Source organism: Dendrobates tinctorius, unplaced genomic scaffold (assembly GCF_039654945.1).
Source record: "Dendrobates tinctorius isolate UK_male_01 unplaced genomic scaffold, ASM3965494v1 ptg000060l, whole genome shotgun sequence".
NCBI lineage: Eukaryota > Metazoa > Chordata > Amphibia > Anura > Dendrobatidae > Dendrobates > Dendrobates tinctorius.
Window position 1 is genome coordinate 81,519,443 of NW_027361728.1, and position 21,002 is coordinate 81,540,444.

Below are 21,002 nucleotides of genomic sequence, written 5' to 3' on the forward strand. Positions count from 1 at the left end.
ATTTTAATCAATTGATGTGGAAATAATAAGAAGTTCCACAAATGAATGTGTTAAAAAATGTTCCTTTGCTGATAATTCTAAGATAATCTTTGAATTGTGCCCCTGCTATGTACTGTTATCTACTATATCCAACCTTTCAGCACTGCTCCAGTTCATGGTCTGCACATTCCACAGCTTCTGATCAGGAGGGAAGCATATGTCAGTATGATAAGTGAGTATACAGACAAAACAGCAGGGGCTCACAGCTGCTGCTTTCTGAGGTAACACATTTCTCTGTCTAAGTTACCACATTTTTCTGCCTGAGGTAACACATTTACCTGCATGAAGTATCACACTTACCTGCATGAGGTAACATATTTTCCTGCCTGAGGTAACACATATCCCTGCCTGAGATAGCATATTTTCGTGCCAGAGGTAACACATTTTCCGGCCTGAGGTAATACATTTTCCTGCCTGAGGTAACACAATTCCCTGCCTACAGTAACACAGGAGTGAGTAGTTCTGCTGTCTCTCTGTCTCTCTAGCCCCCTGAGCTCTTCATAAATCAAGAAATCAAGTCAGTGATGTTAGAGCTCCATCGGCTTCTGAGGTTATATATCACTGACTTGATTTACGATGAGCTCACAGGACTGGTGACATGGCAGAAACACTCAATTCTGTGATAAAACAGGAAGGGAAATGTATTACCTTAGAAAGCAGCAGCTGCATTCCCATGCTGTCTTTTCTATATACTCACTTATCATAAGTATGAACGGGATATCCCACAAACAACATTTATCACTGTTAAATGTTACTGGTCGTTCCCAGATCTGGAGGTAGGAGATAAGCTAATGGATGTTTTATCTGCAGTTTCTGTAATTAATTCCAGCAAATTAATTATTAAATGAGTGTGAAACATTAGGTTAAGATATACCAGTAACACTGGGGTCGTGATATTACAACTATATAATAAATTGTCAGACATATCTGGCCTCCTCTTGCACAAAGGACAATGCCTATAATGGAGCTGTAGTCCAAGTTTTTAATTTCACATAATAATAAGGAGTCCACATACAGCTTTAAATCACTGTATGTGTATATATATATATATATATATATATATATATATATATATATATATATATATACTGTACATAATGGCTACAGATGTCAGACTTTCAGTCTTTCCTAACAGTAAGTGCTATTAGATGAATAATAGGCAGGTTGCTATTTGACTGCTGATTTTCCAATCGCTGAGATCTGGAATAAATGAAACTGTGTTACATTATTATGAACATTAGGATGTTTGTGCTTCTGTTTTCTTGACAGGGCTCAAGAGATGACCTGAGCACAGTAACTGCCTCTCATAGTCAATCTGCCATAAAACATGCAGCCTCTGCAGATACCTCCTTTTCTAAAGATGTCTTAAATTCCATAGCAGGTAATGTCAAGTAAGCCAAGGATTTTATTCTATTGTTTTAGTATTGTCATGTCAGCTGAAAAGGTCGCTAGCGAGTCAGTGTTTTTGTCACTTACAAAAACTACAATTTTTACAAAATGTAAAACTTTGGTTTGTATTGATGCCAAATTGATAATATAATTCTGTTTTTAAAATAATGCAATTCTGCGCTCCAATTATATAAACTTTGTGCCTGAATTAATCAGGTACGCCGTTGTTCACACCGGTCTTGCTGAGGCGATGTACTGCAGTCAGGTGCTGGAGTCCTCAGTGCTGGCGTAACACGTTCTTGCTTCATTTAGAGGCAAACACCTCTTCATGAATCAGGAGCGTTGGGTGGATGGCGGGCTGCTCTGTGTGCGTTTCACCGCAAATCCTATTCCTGTCCTTGCTAGGGTAAAATTTATGGCATAGCGAATGGTAACGCTCATCATAAATTTAATGATTGGCATTCACCATACCTCAGTCCCGCCCCAGCTTCGGCCACTTTGTAATGCCAAAAGTCATAAAATTTTAGCTCTGCCTCAAAATTATGCGACCTTTCAAAGTTTGTTTGCACACAACAGATGTAAATATCCGATAATTTTGGGCAAAAATATTAGGTTTCCCAACCAATAATTATACTATCCTGCAAAAAACTTAGGAAACTATTAAAAAATAAACAATTCTTTATTTAATGACATATAACAAAACATACACATTAAAAATGGTACATGAACCATTTTTAATGTGTATGTTTTGTTATATGTCATTAAATAAAGAATTGTTTATTTTTTAATAGTTTCCTAAGTTTTTTGTAGGATAGCACAACAGATGTAGTAGAAAGAGTAACTAAACATTTTCATTTTAACAATTGTGTCATGAATTGATTGGAAATTTTGCAAATTATATTATTGCGGGATTTGTCTTCATTCCTGAGAAACAATCGCATGTAAGTGGCTTACAAAACCTCTGCTTTTCCCCAGCCTATTTGCCTGCCTTTAGCTTCATTGATCTCAGAATGTAGTTATTTTAAGTACAGATGATGGTGGTCCTCTTTGTGGTGTTAGAGGAGTCACAATAGTTGGATCACGTAATCAAGCAGTTTAGAAAAGGTTGGCACCATGAAGTGATGCTGATACCACCAAAGCCACTCCGGACCTAATAAATGTGGTGACGTTAACAAAAATCTAAGTATCTATTATTGGAACGCAGAACCGTATTGCGTTCTATACTATATACATAATATTATTGTACCAACTTTGAAAGAAATGTGTGCAAAGCGCAATAGGGTCTTATCTAAGATATTTAGTAGAAGAACAATAGTATTATGGTCACCTGCTAGGGTTCTGTGTGACACAAACACTATTAAAATGAAGATATCAGCTGCTGCAGCATCCACGACCATGTATACAGACAGAAAAGGGGGGAAGTGGATAACATCTGCGCTGCTGAATTCCAATTAGGATCCAAAACATCAAAACTTGTTTCAAAACTTGTTTCAAAGTCAAACTGCCTCCTTCCTCAGGACAGCCACATGGTACAGGAGTCAGTGTGACTTTGAAACACATTGACAATAACCCACCTTCATTTCCTTTTGATGTTTTGGACCCTTATTGGAATTTAGCAGAGCCGACGTTATCCACTTTCCAACTTTTCTTATTGTACCAACTTTACAAGACATTGCTTACCTTTCTTATACATATTGTATCTTTGCACTGGGTGACAATGCAGTAGAGTAGGGCATCCAGTGCCTGCTGTGTATTGACAGACTGTTGATTGGCCTGCAGGGCAAAGTGAGTTTAAAATCCACTGTAGCATTGCAGGTTAATATTGGATCTGTCCCACTACTAAATAAATCACTTCAGAAAATCACATTACCAGTGTGTCATTATAGTATGCAAAGAAGTTCTCCATCTCCATCTAAGTTCTACAAAAAAAATGTAAATAATAAAACAGCTCAAGATGGGAACCAGCATTGCTTGGCACCTGCCATGTCTGAAAGTGAGAAGATACATATTAGATATTAGAAAAAACTTTTTGACAGTGAGGACAATCAACAAGTGGAACAGGCTGCCATGAGAGGTAGTGAGTTCTCCTTCAATGGAAGTCTTCAAAGAAAGGCTGGACAGATATCTTTCTGATATGGTTTAGTGAATGCTGCATTGAGCAGGGGGTTCAACACAATGATCTTTGAACAAATTATTAAACAGCATGTGTTAAAGTATTTGGACAAGAATACAGTAATTAACCAGATCCAGCATGGGTTTGTAGCAAACAAGTCAGGCCAGACTAATTTCCTTCTATGACAGTATCATTGACTGAGTGGATCAGGGAAATGCTGTAGATATACAGTTGTGCTCAAAAGTTTACATACCCTGGCAGAATTTTTGCTTGCTTGGCCTTTTATCATAAAATATAAATGATAACACAAAAACTTTTTCTCCACTCATGGTTAGTGGTTGGATGAAGCCACTTATTGTCAAACTAAAATTGTTTTCTCTTTTTAAATCATAATTACAGCCCAAAACATCCAAATGACCCTGATCAAAAGTTTACTTACCCTGGTGATTTTGGCCTCATAACATGCACAGAAGTTGACACAAATGGGTTTGAATGGCTACTAAAGGTAGCATCCTCACCTGTGACCTATGACAAATGCCAGCAAAATTGTTCGGGATGCAAAGAAAAACCCACATCAGCTGAAATATTGGAGGCTCTGAAAACTAGCGGTGTGGCTGTTTCTAGATGCACAGTAAGGAGGCGCATGAAAAAAAATGGGCTGCATGGTTGAGTCACCAGAAGAAAGCCAAATGACCCTGATCAAAAGTTCACATACCTCATTTATTAATACTGTGTATTGCCCCCTCTAACATCAATGACAGCTTGAAGTTTTTTGTGGTAGTTGTGGATGAGGTTCTTTATTTTCTCAGATGGTAAAGCTGCCCAGTCTTCTTGGCAAAAAGCCTCCAGTTCCTGTAAACTTCTGGGCTGTCTAGCATGAACTGCATGCTTGAGATCTCCCCAGAGTGGCTCAATGATATTGAGGTCAGGAGACTGAGATGGCCACTCCAGAACCTTCACTTTGTTCTGCTGTAGCCAATGACAGGTCGACTTGGCATTGTGTTTTGGATCATTGACATGTTAGAACGTCCAAGTACGTCCCATGCGCAGCTTCCGGGCTGATGATTGCAAATTTGCCTCCAGTATTTGCTGATAATGTGCTGCATTCATCTTTGCTTCAACTTTGACAAAGTTTCCTGTGCCTTTTTAGCTCACACATCCCCAAAACATAAGCGATCCACATCCATGCTTTACAGTAGGAATGGTGTTCCTTTCATCACAGGCCTTGTTGACCTCTCTCCAAATGTAACATTTATGGTTGTGGCCAGAAAGTTAAATTTTGGTTTCATCACTTCAAATTACCTTGTTCCAGAAGTTTGGAAGCTTGTCTCTGTGCTGTTTTGCGTATTGTAGGCGAGATACTTTGTGGCATTTGCACAGTAATGACTTTCTTCTGGTGACTCGAACAAGACATTGAAGCCCATTTTTCTTCAAGTGCCTCCTTATTGTGTATCTTGAAACAGTCACACCGCTAGTTTTCAGAGAGTCCAGTGTTTCAGCTGATGTTATTTGTGGGTATTTCTTTGCATCCCAAACAATTTTCCTGGCATTTGTCACAGGTCACAGGTGTGGATGTTACCTTTCATAGCCATTCAAACCCATTTGTGTCAACTTCTGTGCATGTTATCAGGCCAAAATCACCTGGGTATGTAAACTTTTGATCAGGGTCATTTGGATGTTTTGGGTTGTTATTATGATTTAAAAAGAGAAAACGCAGTAGTTTAACACTAATTGGCTTCACACAACCACTAACTATGAGTGGATAAAAAGTTTTGATGTTATCATTCATATTCTCTGAAAAAGGCCAAGAAAGCAAAAATTCTGCCAGGGTATGTAAACTGTTGAGCAAAACTGTAGTATATCTTGACTTTAGAAAACCATTTGATAAAGTATTTCAAACTATCCTTATTGAAAATATGACCATTTATGGGATTGACAAGGCTATGGTTAGGTGGATTCATAAGTGGCTCAGTTATTGTACTCCAAGTAGTGGTAAAAAATGTCTGCACATCCAATTGGAAGAGTGTTTCAAATGGGGTACCACAAGGCGCTGTCCTGGCACCAGTGTTGCTGAGCAGTTTTATAAATGATTTAGAACTGAAGGTAAACTAATCTAATTTGAAGACGATGCAAAGCTAGGAGAGACAGCTAACACTATAGAAGAAAGAGAAAGGATTCAGAGGGATCTAGATAAGCTTGAACAATGGTCAGCGACTAATAAAATGGTATTTAACAGGGAGAAATGCAAGATACTACATCTGGGTAAGAAAAATGAAAATTGCGTATACAGAATGGGAGGAATAGAACTAAGCAAGAACACATGGAAAAAAAGACTTGGGTATATAAGAGATCACAGATTGCACATGAGTCAACAGTGTGATGCGGCAGCAAAAATGGCAAACCTAGTTCTTGGATGTATTAAGAGAAGCATAAAGTCTAGATCACGTGAAGTAATTATCCCCCTCTACTCCTCCTTGATCAGACCTCATCTAGAATACTTTGTCTAGTTTTGGGAACCACATTTTAAAAAAACATTGAAAAACTGGAGCAAGTTCAGAGAAGATCTACAAGGGTGGTTAGCATACTGCAAACTATGTCTTTCGAGTAACGGTTGAACATTTTTTACACACACATGTGAATAAGGTCTTATATCGAGAGCCAAAAAAAAAAAAAAAAATTAGCTTTAACCTCCTATATATTCAGACCTAGCTAGGGGGAGCATTTATGCAGGGGTGGCATTTATGCACATGTAATCGAAGTACATGTATCAAAGTACTACTGGCAGTTATAACATGGCAGTTAGACAGGGCAGGAGACAGGTAAGACATTTATATACATCTACTTCCTGTACATTAGGAGTACAACAAATATATACCATATGCATTTGTGTAATTTATATCCTGGCCGCTGCATTCACACACATCCACCGCCCTGGCATTAACTCTCTACACTCCATCCATATTGGCCCCTCGCTTCTTTCCTATCCTATATATAGCACTCACGCTCTTTTCATGTTGTTAAATTGCACAGATCCAGTCAGTCCCACCATTCAACATCAGAGACGCTCTCACAATTCACTTAACCATCTGCTCACTCTTTCTATCCTCCTTCTCCTAGTCGCTGGAGACATTGCTCCCAACCCTGGTCCCTCATGTTATAGAAAGTCAAACCCCCCGACTGTTACACTTAGAAACCCCTCTAATCTGATTAATATTCCCTGCCTGCCATCTGTCTCTCTTAATTGTGCACTTTGAAATTCTCGCTCAGTGTGTAACAAACTCTCCTTCATCCATGACTTCTTCCTTTCTAATTCTCTTAACCTCCTGGCTCTTACTGAAACCTGGATCCAGCAGTCAGACACTACCGCTGCTGCTGCTCTTTCATACGGGGGGCTACACTTCTCTCATACGCCAAGATCAGACAGTAGAGCTGGTGGAGGCGTTGGTCTGCTCCTATCAACAAAATGTACCTTTCAGGTTATCCCTCAAGTACCCTCACTTGTCTTCCCTTCTTTTGAGGTCCATGCCGTCAGACTCTACACCCCCTTCTCCATGCGAGTGGCGGTGGTGTATCGTACTCCCGGCCCTTCCCATCAGTTCCTGGATCATTTTGCCACTTGGCTTCCACATTTTCTCTCCTGTGACATCCCTACCCTCATCATGGGAGATTTCAACATCCCCATTGCTCTTCCCCTCTCACCATCTGCTACTCACCTTTTATCTCTAACCTCCTCATTTGGCCTTTCGCAGCTTACTAATTCTCCAACGCATGAAGACGGAAACTCCCTCGACTTGGTCTTCTCTCGGCTTTGTGCAGTGGATGATTTTGCAAACTCCCCTCTCCCGCTCTCTGACCACAATCTTCTTTCATTCTCTATAAAGAACTGCCAGGCTGCTCAGGTCACCCCCACTGTCCAGACTTATAGAAACATACAGGCCATTAACACCCAGAAACTTAAGAACTTGCAGTCTTCATTGGCCCCTATCTCCTCCCTCTCATGTCCTGATTCTGCATTGAAGCATTACAATGAAACACTTCAAAGTGCCCTGGATGAATTTGCACCCCCTATAAATAGAACACCACAACGCAGACGGCGACAACCCTGGCACACGGTACAAACACGTTTCCTGCAGCGGTGCTCCATGTGCGCTGAACGTCTGTGGAGAAAATCCAATCTACACGAAGATTTCATCCATTTTAAGTTTATGCTTAGAACATACAACACTGCCCTTCACCTCTCCAAACAAACCTATTTCAACACCCTCATCACCTCACTGTCCAATAACCCGAAACGTCTCTTTGACACTTTTCATTCTCTACTCAATCCAAGAGTACAGGCCCCAACCACAGAGCTCCGAGCTGACGATCTGGCCAATTACTTCAAAGAAAAAATTGACCAGATTCGACAGGAAATTATCTCCCAATCACCTCATACCATGCACTGTCCTCCCTCCCCCACTGCATCTAGCTCACTCTCTGATTTTGAACCAGTAACAGAAGAAGAAGTAAGCAGGCTCCTTGCATCTTCTCGCCCAACTACTTGCACCAGTGACCCATTTCCGTCACATCTCCTCCAGTCCCTTTCCCCTGCTGTCACCACTCACCTAACTAAAATATTTAACCTCTCTCTCTCTTCTGGTATTTTTCCCTCCTCATTTAAGCATGCCATCATACATCCACTACTTAAAAAACCATCCCTTGACCAAAACTGTGCCGCTAACTATATACCTGTCTCTAATCTTCCCTTCATCTCTAAACTCCTGGAACGCCTGGTCCACTCCCGTCTTATCCACTATCTCTCAGAAAACTCTGTTCTTGACCCTCTCCAATCCGGTTTCCGCTCTTTACACTCCACTGAAACTGCCCTCACTAAAGTCTCTAATGATCTGCTAACAGCTAAATCAAATGGTCATTACTCCATGCTAATTCTCTTGGATCTCTCTGCAGCATTCAACACTGTGGATCATCAGCTCCTCCTCACTATGCTCCGTTCCATTGGCCACAAGGACACCGTTCTCTCCTGGTTCTCCTCCTATCTCTCCGACCGCTCCTTTACTGTATCTTTTGCCGGTTCCTCCTCCTCTCACCTTCCCCTTACTGTTGGGGTCCCCCAAGGATCGGTTCTAGGCTCCCTCCTCTTCTCCTTATACACTGCCCCTATTGGTCAAACAATCAGTAGATTTGGTTTCCAGTACCATCTCTATGCTGATGACACCCAATTATACGCTTCTTCTCCTGACATCACGCCAGCCTTTCTAGAAAACACCGGCGATTGTCTAAACGCTGTGTCTAATATCATGTCCTCACTATATCTGAAACTGAACCTGTCAAAGACTGAACTCCTGGTGTTTCCTCCCTCTACTAATGTACCTATATCCGACATTGCTATTTCTGTGTGTGGCTCCACTATTACTCCCCAGCAACAGGACCGCTGTCTTGGGGTCATACTTGATTCCGAGCTTTCCTTTGCCCCCCACATTCGATCACTGGCTCGCTCTTGTCATCTGCACCTCAAAAACATTTCTAGAATTCGACCTTTTCTTACTTTTGACTCTGCAAAAACTCTTACTGTTTCTCTTATTCATTCTCGTCTCGACTATTGTAACTCTCTTCTAATCGGTCTCCCTCTTACCAAACTCTCCCCTCTCCAATCTGTCTTGAATGCTGCAGCCAGGATCATATTCCTCACCAATCGTTACACCGATGCCTCTACCTTGTGCCAGTCATTACACTGGCTACTCATCCACTCCAGAATTCAGTATAAACTTATTACCCTCACCCACAAAGCCCTCCATGGCTCAGCACCACCCTACATCTCCTCCCTTGTTTCAGTATACCACCCTACCCGCGCCCTCCGTTCTGCTGATGACCTGAGGTTAGTATCCTCAATAGTCAGAACCTCCCACTCTCGTCTCCAAGACTTTACACGTGCCTCGCCAATTCTTTGGAATGCACTTCCCAGGTCAATACGATTAGTCCCCAATCCCCACAATTTTAAGTGTGCCCTGAAAACACATTTATTCAGACTGGCCTATCACCTCAACACATTAACCTAATCTATCCCTGTGTGGCACAGCCAAAAGTTTTACCATAACCAGATTTCCCGCATCATGTTCCCACATGCTTTATGCATCCATTAGCCCTCTGTGTCTGTACTGTCACACACTTAACATTATGGCTGGTCCATACAATCAGGGCAACTGTTACCACCCACCTTTCGTGTCTCCCTTTATCCCTCATAGACTGTAAGCTTGCGAGCAGGACCCTCATTCCTCTTGGTATTTTGTTATAATCTACTGTATGTGATTATTGTTATGCTGTAATGTCTATTGTCTGTACAAATCCCCTCTGAAATGTAAAGTGCGGCGGAATATGTCGGCGCTATAAAAATAAAATTTATTATTATTTATTATTATTATAATGAAGTTGTGAGTTTGCCAGCCCATTTTAAATTAGTCTAGTCTGCTGGTAGAATTACCTCTAAGCTGTGGGGATGGAGTGGGCAGGAAAACTTCCACATGTCAGATATTTCTCTATTGTAGTATGCCTGTTTCTATAAAATAGTGTTTCCAAATATTTTCTTTAGATTAGTTTTTAAGACAGTTCCTAGAGATGCATAGAATAGTAAGAACACTTCTGTTTTGACAATTTACCAATCCATTTATTGCTAAATTGCTATGTTATATTTGCGAGATTTAATGTGTAATCCTTGACATTTATGCTTTGTGTTTGGATAGTGACTGCAGAAAATAACACTCATTTCACTTTCAGCAACATCATGTCACCTCTTCATTGATGTGTGTGTAGATATGTTCTCATCTGATCTTCTCATCGTATGTGTTTGTGCCGTCCTCTCATCTCATCACTTTACTCCTGCAGCTTTCTCATCCATTGCCATCACTGCAGGGAATAATGCCGACTCCCGGGCTTCACTGGCCAGTCTTGAATCTATCCCAAGTGCCAATGAGAAAAGCGAGAGGACGGAAAATTGTGAAAAGGTATGTGATCTGAGGCAAGCCAACTGCTTTCTTTATAGTTATAGTAGCCTTTCTAACAGTCTAGTGCAGGAGAAAATAGCCTTTTTTTTACTGCCAATGGCTATTTGGATGTTTTTAACATCATTCTTGAGCCATACAAAATTATAAACTTAAAAGTTAACCTGCTGCATTTGGTCAACCATTTAATTAACTAATCCCTAATGTGATTGCTAGAACTGCTTCACTTTGGTTAGGCTGTGATGGTAGGTAGTATGGATTATGTGGATACTCAGAAATGCTATTCCAGATGTCGATCAGTCTTGAGCGCAGTTGACTCCTTGATGTTTAATTCTGAAAAGATTGGCTAGCTGCAGTAAGTTGTTGCGAACACAGACACATATTTCAGTGCAGTTCTCCTCAAAGTAGAAAATTCATCAGTTCTCACGTAACCTTTATATAATTCAAGTAGGTCTGCAGTATATAACACTGAGATTCTGCTGTATGCATCACATAGGGTACACTGAGACTGCCGAATATACATCACAAAGGAGACACTGAGACTGTTGTCTACAGATCATATACGAGAAACCGAGACTGTTGTATGTACATCACATGAGAGACACTGAGACTGTTGTATATATCACATAGGAGACACTGAGATGCTGCTGTATACAGCATATAGGATATACAGAGATGGCTGTAAATACATCTCATAGGATAAATTGAGACTACTGTACATATATCACATAGGAGATACTGAGACACCGAGACTGCTGTCCACAAATCATACAGGAGACACCGAGACTGTATATACATCACGAGAGACACTGAGACTGTTGTATACATCACATAGGAGACACTGAGACTCTGCTGAAAAGTTATGTAGGACGCACCAAGACAGCTGTAAATACATCACATAGGATATATCGAGACTACTCTATAATAATAATATAATAATAATAAATTTTATTTTTTATAGCGCCGACATATTCCGCAGCACTTTACATTTCAGAGGGGATTTGTACAGACAATAGACATTACAGCATAACAATAATCACATACAGTAGATTATAACAAATACCAAGAGGAGTGAGGGCCCTGCTCGCAAGCTTACAGTCTATGAGGAAAGAGGTAGACACGAAAGGTGGGTGGTAACAGTTGCCCTGATTGTATGGACCAGCCATAATGTTAAGTGTGTAACAGTACAGACACAGAGGGCTAATGGATGCATAAAGCATGTGGGAACATGATGCTGGGAACCTGGTTATGGTAAAATTTTTGGCTCTGCCACACAGGGATAGGTTAGGTTAATGTGTTGAGGCGATAGGCCAGTCTGAATAAATGCGTTTTCAGGACACGCTTAAAATTGTGGGGATTGGGGACTAATCGTATTGACCTGGGAAGTGCATTCCAAAGAATTGGCGCGGCACGTGTAAAGTCTTGGAGACGGGAGTGGGAGGTTCTGACTATTGAGGATACTAACCTCAGGTCATCAGCAGAACGGAGGGCGCGGGTAGGGTGGTATACTGAAACAAGGGAGGAGATGTAGGGTGGTGCTGAGCCATGGAGGGCTTTGTGGGTGAGGGTAATAAGTTTTTATACTGAATTCTGGAGTGGATGGGTAGCCAGTGTAATGACTGGCACAAGGTAGAGGCATCGGTGATGCCTATATATATATCACATAGGAGACACTGAGACTGCTGTCCACAAATTATATAGGAGACAAGACTTTGAATATACATCACATAGAAGACACTGAGACTGTTGTATCCATCACATAGTATGCATTGCGACTGCTGTTTATACATCACATAGTAGATACTGAGACTGCTGTATACATCACATAGAATCCCCAAAATGTTGTAACATCACATAGAATACCCAAACTGTTGTAACATCACATAGGAGACACTGCAGCTGCTGTATATACATCATATAGGAGACTCTGAGACTGTTATACACATCATCAGTTATAATGCAGTTCATTTAGGCCATTGGTGCAGGGCTACTTCTTTTAAACAAATGACATTAGTTGGTTTTGGACATTTTTCTGAATACTCCTTTATCTTTTCAGGAGATCTTATGGCAGGCAGCACAACAATTTCTGTTCTTAGTGTTTTGTATGGTGACATAGTAATACAGGAGACCGCCCTGACACATTTTTTTTCTCCCATATTCTATGTAATTTTTTTATCTTTATTTAGCAAGTTGAATCATTATGTATTTTATGACAAGTCGATGGTTGGTTTTCAGGTTCCCTTTTAATTACTCCAGGTATTTGGTTATAAAAAATTTACATCAAAATTGACTATTAAGTACAAGATGCATAATTGTTTCCATAAAGCTCTGTTCTTATTAGCGTCATCCCTACTGCTTTTAAGGATACCTAGATCCCAACATATCCTGTGAGATCCCATGACTTTATAATAAAAAATATATGATCTTGTGATCTGATCAAGAGTGTACAACACCTAGAGCAAGACAATGCAGCCGCTTTAGGGCCCATAAGTTGGGGGTGTTGGGAAACCCAATGACTACCCGAACCCTCCCCAATCAGAAGAACGGGGTCCCAAAGTCCTCTATGTCAATGATGTGTTAGTGAGCCTGTGCTGTCTTTAAAGAGTCATAGGTGCACATGCTCATTCCCTCTTGAGATTGGTGGAGGTTCAGCAGACAGATCCTCGGTGAAGATACATTTATTAACCTTCTAGACATTTTACATAGGCTGCCAGTATGATTGCAGGAGCAGTTGGGTATTAAGGGATAGTAGCTGCAAAACTCTTGATGTTCCTTTTACTTTCAATGTTGTTTCCGCTTTGAACATTGTAAAGTTATAATGTAATCTACAGGTAATTAATGTTACAACGTCTTGTGGATATAGTGATGGCATTGGATTGTTTTTCCACATTTCTTACTCAATACTACATGTCTTATGTTGAGATCATGTCTATGATAACCGATTCCTCATTTTACAGATTATGAGGCCACTTTCTCTAATTGGGTCATCGCTTCGATTTGACAAACTTGATCACAGTGAAACTAAATGCCTGCTGATCTGTTTCCTGCACATTATGAAAATGGTATCTGAGGGTAATCAATAAAACATGTTTTCATTGACTGTATGCAAGAGCATGCATAGCTGCGCTGGGAATAATACATCTCTCTTTTCAGAAACATTGGTCTCCTACTGGCAAAGGGCTCCAAATACTGAGATCTATGACTTCTTCAGCATCCTGGAGTAAGTCCATATTCTCCTACTACATGGTGCTAGCATTGGTCATTGCAGACAGAAGTCACATTGTAAATCTCATGTATTGTTACATTACAGATTTTACAGTCCATAATATTGGACAGCAATAGTCATTTATGGACTGAGGCTACCAAATAATTGTACATGAGAAGTGACTATGAACAGCAAGGTGCTTGATTTAGGGTCAAAGTTTCTATAATGCTCTGTTCATATTAGCTTTAGGGCTGGTGCCTAGATCCTGATAAATCTTGTCAGATCCCATTACTTTATAATAAAATATATGATCTGATCATAATTTATTGGCTACTTCTTGGGAATAAAAAGTAATCTTGCCAGTTCAGTTTCACTTACCCCTTGACCCCATGGCCAATTTTATTTTTGCACTTTTGTTTTTTTCCTACTGATCTTCCAAGAGCAATAGGTTTTTTCATTTTTTCGTTGACGTAGCCATATGAGGGCTTTTTTTGAGGGGCAAGTTGTAGTTTTGAAGTATACCATTCATTTTTCCATACGATGTACTAAAAAACGAAACCAAATTCCAAGTTCTGTGAGCTAGTTAAAAATAATACAATTCCGCCAATCTTGAGTTTAATTTTATTGCAATGACATCCCACGACACTTGTTGTTTCTTATGTTTCCACCTTCAGCGCTGTAAGATGCGATGTGATTGTATAGCAGTGGAGACAGAAGCCGACAGCTATACTGCTATTCTACGCAAAAAAAATACTAACAAAAGTGATTTACAAAAATGGTATTTGTGCTCAGTGCTGCACTGCAATCGTTTTTCTGTATAATTGATAGTCCACTTTCGTCGGAGTAATACTATTTAGGACTTGTCGACCAACAAACATACGTTTTATCATTACTCATTCAGAAGCTTGAAACATTATTATAACAGTGGAAACTTTAGCTATCCTCTGAGGTTTTCCAGAAATATTCAGTTTTATTTCAGTATTGTGTCGTACTCAATATCTTCCGAGTGTGTGTTTTTGCTGCAGTTTTCTGAAAACACTGTAGAATTGCCAAATTTGTACTTTCTGAAAATCTCGCAAAAAACGCATCGAGAATGCATCTTGTGAACTCAGCCTTGTGCCAGTGCACAATGCAAATAAGTAGATATGCATGCTTTACTATACTATATCTGTATATAAGGCTGGGGTCTGATATGGGGTTACGTCTGACCAGTTGGACAAAACCAATGAAGACGCAGTGCACTGATCCGGTGTCTACAGCCTGATCAAAAACACTTATTGTAAAGCAAGTTCTGTGCAACAACTAATAAGCCAAAATCACTAGTGATCCTATGTATGGCGCCAGTTGTGGCATCAGATGGCTTGATATATGGGATCGAGGCCTTAGTACATAATTTTCTTAATTTATAAATTACATGTCTTCACTTCATTTCTATAGGAGATTTGAAAAGGTAAATGTCTTGACTATAATTATTTCTTGCTGATACTGATCAGGTACAACCACGTGTCCAGCTCATTACGCTCTTTTTACCTCCATTCAGAGTATGTCTACAGAACTTCCGATATCTGGGCAAAAGAAATATTATCAGGTGAGCATCACATCATTACACCGCTTTCTTATATTAGGTTATATCCCCACAAAATGACTAATCTGCTAAGTGGAAGCGAATCGAATCCAGAGAGCGGGACTTAAATTAATATAATTTACATCGTTCATAAACTGAGAAAATATCTAATAATTTGCATATTTGCTGCAATGTGTAGTTAGGTTGGATTCAGATGGACATATTTCATGGTCCATACATCAAGCGTAATGCTTGAACTGATCATGGGTCTCTTGACCCACACTTACAGTGTCACAGACACATATGATGCTGTAAGTACAGGTCAGGAGGCCGTGGTCAGTATGCGGACCGTGAGATACACTCATCTAAAACTGGCCTTAATCTGTTTTCTGCTTTTATGTAAATCAAATTTAATCATTGCACATATGAAAATGTCTGCAACCTTTTAGAACACTAAGCTAAGCAAGCTTTTATTCCAGACTGATACAAAAAGCCTGTTCTGCTGATGCATCGAGCTCACAGAGCATTGCCTGGACTGAATACAGTTGTGTCAAGTGGGTCAGTTACCAGCAGGACTAGCTGCAATGTGCAGGTTTTCAGCCTTTGCATGTAATCAAGAGTGTTCTTATTCATTGACAGCAAACTATTATATTTCAAATGGTGAGGAGTGGTGATTTATCTCTAGTGAAATAGAACTAGAAAACTGCTTTAAAGATGATTGTTCACTAAATTTCACAATGCAAACTATGTACATTATTGAATGGATCTCTTACAATTGATAACAATGCCAATCTATGTCAGAATAGTTGTATAATCCTTTATGAAAGTCTAACTCAATCTCTGCCTAGCTAGCTTAATTGACTGCTCCTCAGTGTCTCTCCTCCCTGCTCCTGCTGGGATCTCACACTGTTCAGTACAAGCTGCAGCTGTTAGTTAGGCTGTGTGTATGGAGACTGAATACACTTGGTCTCATGGACTACTTTAATCTATAGCTGGACTCCTAAAATGCTCATCTTAATATCAGGATGATATGGCAATTCTGATATGGATTTTCAAAGTAAATATATCTTCCTAATCTATTTAATAATGTACGCTGTTTGTATTGTGAAATCTGGTGACACAGTAGGATACAATTAAAGGATTGTTCTCAACATCATTCTTCGGGAGGACACCGCTCCCCAGCTTCACGGCTTCCTGCTTTCCAGAATAGGGTGCATTCCTCATGATTTCATGATTGACAGTTTTGACCATCAGCATGGTTTTGCCTCTGGCCCAAACTGTGTGCTCTCCAGTGCTGCAGGTAGAGTCAAGTTTGCCTCTGCAGCACTAAAGGAACCCAAGGGTACTGAAGCAGCTCTTCTGAATTCTGTGTTTCTTACCTGGTAGACTGCCCACCGCTGAGAAGACTGTAGAGGAGACCGGTAACATAGGCAAGAAGTAAACAATATAAATACTAATTCCTCCGTTGCAAAATACAAGAATTTTGTAATTTCAATTTATTACGATGAGAATAACCCTTATGGGGGATTAGTGCTTTGTGTACCGTGAGAACATTTCTAGTGAACGGGTTATATAACTGAATTTAGGCCACCTGCTTATTGCACATTGCATTCAAACTTGGCACATCCATGTGTATTTGTATGAGGATCAACCATCAATGTCAGCCTTGATCACAGAAAATCCTGTGTCAGAACATAATTGGATGTTGAGATAATTCCTTGAGTGGAAGCCAAAACTTCAGTACAATTCTGCCTTAGATATCACTAGTTCCACTCTGATAAAAATTAATGTTAAATAAATGAGATAAAACTGTTAATTTCATACTTGCAGTGGCATGTAAAAGTTTGGGCACCCGTGGTCAAAATTACTGTTATTGTGAACAGTTAAGCAAGTTGAAAATGAAATGGTCTCTAAAAGGCCTATGTCATGATCCATGCTGGATCATGACAGATAAAATGCACTAGTAACCTTTTTTTTTTCCCCTAAGCTGTGGTGCTTAAAGATAGTTTGCCCCCGGTGGCCATTAGGGTCATTGCACTGTGGTGGTTTCAGTTCTAGTTTTTCCCCCGGTGGCTGTTAGGGTCATTGCACTCTGGTTTCTTTAGTTTAGTGAATGTGATTATAAAGCAGGTGTGATTGCTCTGGCTCTGCTATAAAAGAATGTCAGGTGTTGCAATCACTGTTGGTGATTGGTTAGTGGTCATTTCCAACCATCCTTGGTGGAGGAAGGAGCTAGAGAGAGTTCCTTGCAGCACAGACAGAGTCCTGGTGTGGAAGGAGTCACAGAGGGGATTTCCTTGCAGCTCTGATAGAGCTTGGTGACAGCTATTCTGGAGGAAAGCTGCATTCTGGTGGTGGACTCTGTTGCTGGGAGCAAGAGCAACAGAGCAAAGCTAAGTAGTGTTTCCCTGTTTGTATTTTCCCCTGGTGTGTATTAGTACAGCGGTGGGGCCAGTGCCTGCATCACCCAGCTCCCTGGCAAGGGATAGGTGTAGGGTGTGCTAGGGTGACAGGTTCCGGCTCGGCGACAGGTGAGGAGCCAGTATAGGGAACATTAGGAGTGTGAAGGACACTGACTCAGGGGAGTGCAGGAGGTCTCCACGTCCCCGTTCTCTATCACAGGGCCCACCATTGTAACTGTTTCCCCTTCCCCCGTGTCTTGTCATTTACCGGCCTGCGGGTCGTGTCACACAGGACAGTTACACGTGCCGTGTTTTGTTGTCTTAGTTACCAACCTGCGGGTCGTGTCACACAGGACGGTTCCACGTGACATTATCACCAACCGTAACATTTTTTTTTCTCAGTTGAGCCATGGGCCAAGTGCAGACCAGTGAGCAGTTGCTGCTGGCCCTCACTGAGGTTAGTGAGGAGCTGAATGATGTGTTTCAGCAGCACCTGCAGCGGAATTATGGGTCTGAGGCCTAGCCTGTGCCTCAACTAGAGGGTCCATATATGGCTTTGGCGAGGATGTGCCGTGGAGTCCCTCCTGGGGAGCAGGACTTGCTTATACAGGCGGATGTACCCAGGCAGGTGGGTGGAGTCGGTGTCCCCATGGTGCTGCCTGGTGTTCCCCAAGGTGAAGGGGTACGTCCCTGTAGTGAGCAGACTAATGATTTAGTCCTTGGCACTGACGCTGAAATTTCTCTACTACCAGAGAAGCCGTGCCCCCCTGGTCGTGTGGAGGAAGACGACTTGGGAGTGTATATTTCCTCCTCGCCCTCAGAAGGTACTATGTCAGCAGAGGTGATGGATGGCGAGGTACTTGAGGGCATACCGGTGCTTGTTAACAGTGGAGCAGAAGTCAGTCTGGTGGATGCTCAGTTTGTCCAGACTCATGGTCCGAGTGGTGAGACGCAGGACAAACCCATAAGCGTCCAGGCCATTAACTCTGTCCCACTGAGCCAGGGGGGGTTAAACCAAGTCGAAGAAGACATTGAGCTGCATAGTGGACATCAGGATGTGTCCCAGCCATACTACGTCTTGGAGGGAAATCCAGCACCTATCGTTGTGGGCCCCCTTGGTCTAAAAAACACAACCCGGTCTTATATTGGCGAACTAGGGAAGTAGTTAGCTGGGAGCAATCGTGTGAGGGCTGCTGCCTATGGGCTACTGTCTCTGCCGTCTCTCTACAAATGTCCCCTTCCTCTCCAGTGGTAGCAGTTGAGGTGCTGCAGGAGAGTAGGGGCAAGGCTCAACCCTCGCCATTAGCCAACCCTGAGTGGCACAGACCTCATAGTAGGAGGGGTTGGAGGGTGTTGTTTCCCTTGGTGAATTGCGTTGGTGTGAGTGTGGTGACACAGGGGGATGCCTCTGTTGTCAGTTCCAGAAAGAGTTCACCGTATTGTGACAAACGAATGGGTGGCAATAAATGTTCAGGTCCGGACATGTGTGTGAACGAGCATGTATGGGTGGCCACCAAAAACATCCAGTGGAAGTGTGTTGCGGGGGTTTGGAATTCTCAGGTGATCAGGCCGTATCTGGTGTCGGCTATCCAGGGCCCGGAGACTTACCAGCTAGAGTTACCCACATACTTGCCCATACACCTCTCGTTCCCCAGATCGGCTCTTTGGAGATGGGTGGTGCCTCCGGAACATACATTTCCAATACCAGCAGTGCTCGCTTGTTATAAACCTGAAATGCAGGTAGTTGCTGGGGTGAACTCTGGATCTGGGCGTCCCTGCTGTAGGTGGTTCCCTGATGAGGAGCTGTCTTGAGGGTCCAGAGGCCCCTCATTAAGGGGAGGGTACTGTCATGATCCATGCTGGATCATGACAGATAAAATGCACTAGTAACCTTTTTTTTTTCCTTAAGCTGTGGTGCTTAAAGATAGTTTTGCCCCCCGGTGGCCATTAGGGTCATTGCACTATGGTGGTTTGTTCTAGTTTTGCCCCCGGTGGCCATTAGGGTCATTGCACTCTGGTTTCTTTAGTTTAGTGCATGTGATTATAAAGCAGGTGTGATTGCTCTGGTTCTGCTATAAAAGAGTGTCAGGTGTTGCAATCACTGTTGGTGATAGTGGACATTTCCAACCATCCTTGGTGGAGGAAGGAGCTAGAGAGAGTTCCTTGCAGCACAGTCAGAGTCCTGGTGTGGAAGGAGTCACAGAGGGGATTTCCTTGCAGCTCTGACAGAGCTTGGTGGCAGCTATTCAGGAGGAAAGCTGCATTCTGGTGGTGGACTCTGTTACTGGGAGCAAGAGCAACAGAGCAAAGCTAAGTGGTGTTTCCCTGTTTGTATTTTTCCCTGGTGTGTATTAGTACAGCGGTGGGGCCAGTGCCTGCGTCACCCAGCTCCCTATCAAGGGATAGGTGTAGGGTGTGCTAGGGTGACAGGTTCCGGCTCGGCGACAGGTGAGGAGCCTGTATAGGGAACGTTAGGAGTGTGAGGGACACTGACTCAGGGGAGTGCAGGAGGTCTCCACGTCCCCGTTCGCTATCGCAGGGCCCACCGTTGTAACTGTTTCCCCTTCCCCGTGTCTTGTTGTTTTAGTTACCGGCCTGCGGGTCGTGTCACACAGGACAGTTACACGTGCCGTGTCTTGTTGTCTTAGTTACCGGTCTGCGGGTCGTGTCACACAGGACGGTTCCACGTGACAGCCTAAAGTTAAAGAGGACATATTTCCTTTTTATTTTAGGCAAAACATATTTATATAATGTCATTTTTTACATTTTAAAATTTACAAAAATGAAAATGGGCTAATGCAAAAATTTGGGCACCTTTGGAGATTTGTGTGCTCAAATATCTTTGTCCAAGGTTTCAGAACTTAAGTAGCCTGTTAGGGTTACAGCTTGTTCACTACCATCGTAAGGAAAGGCCAGTTGTTGCAAATTTTCCACCTTTATAGAAAACCAGCTTCCTCTAACATTGTGCCAAAAAACAGAAGACATGGGTTCTTCTAAGCAGCTGCCTAGTGCTAGGATCCCCGAGGGTGAACCCACTGGACCACGGCAACGAACCCTCCCTGGGCGAGCGGGCCAGGTGGAACCACCCCCTATACAGGGAGCGTTAGGGGCAGGCCCAGGGAAGACTATTACCGCGGCAGCTGGTACCCAGACCAGACGGGGGAGATCAAACAGGTGGAAGCCAGAGAAGCCGGAGGACTGGACCCGGGGAGAACGGCTGGAACACAGGAGACTGGACCGGGGTAGAACGTCAGGAACACAGGTGGCTGGACCAGGGTAGAACGTCAGGAACACA

At 42.1% G+C, this 21,002-nt stretch overlaps 1 protein-coding gene across 6 annotated transcripts in view; it reads left to right on the forward strand.

Moving 5' to 3' along the window:
- Nucleotides 1-21,002, forward strand: part of DOCK10 (dedicator of cytokinesis 10) — a 387,536-nt gene that overhangs the window by 278,112 nt on the left and 88,422 nt on the right. For 5 of the 6 annotated variants that reach the window (XM_073579093.1, XM_073579089.1, XM_073579094.1 and 2 more), the window contains exons 34-38: nucleotides 1,309-1,420; nucleotides 10,421-10,539; nucleotides 13,494-13,608; nucleotides 13,690-13,756; nucleotides 15,282-15,329. In XM_073579093.1, coding sequence (XP_073435194.1) covers nucleotides 1,309-1,420; nucleotides 10,421-10,539; nucleotides 13,494-13,608; nucleotides 13,690-13,756; nucleotides 15,282-15,329 — 461 coding nt within the window. The remainder of the gene's footprint in view (nucleotides 1-1,308; nucleotides 1,421-10,420; nucleotides 10,540-13,493; nucleotides 13,609-13,689; nucleotides 13,757-15,281; nucleotides 15,330-21,002) is intronic. The other variant, XM_073579091.1, reaches the window with a different exon arrangement.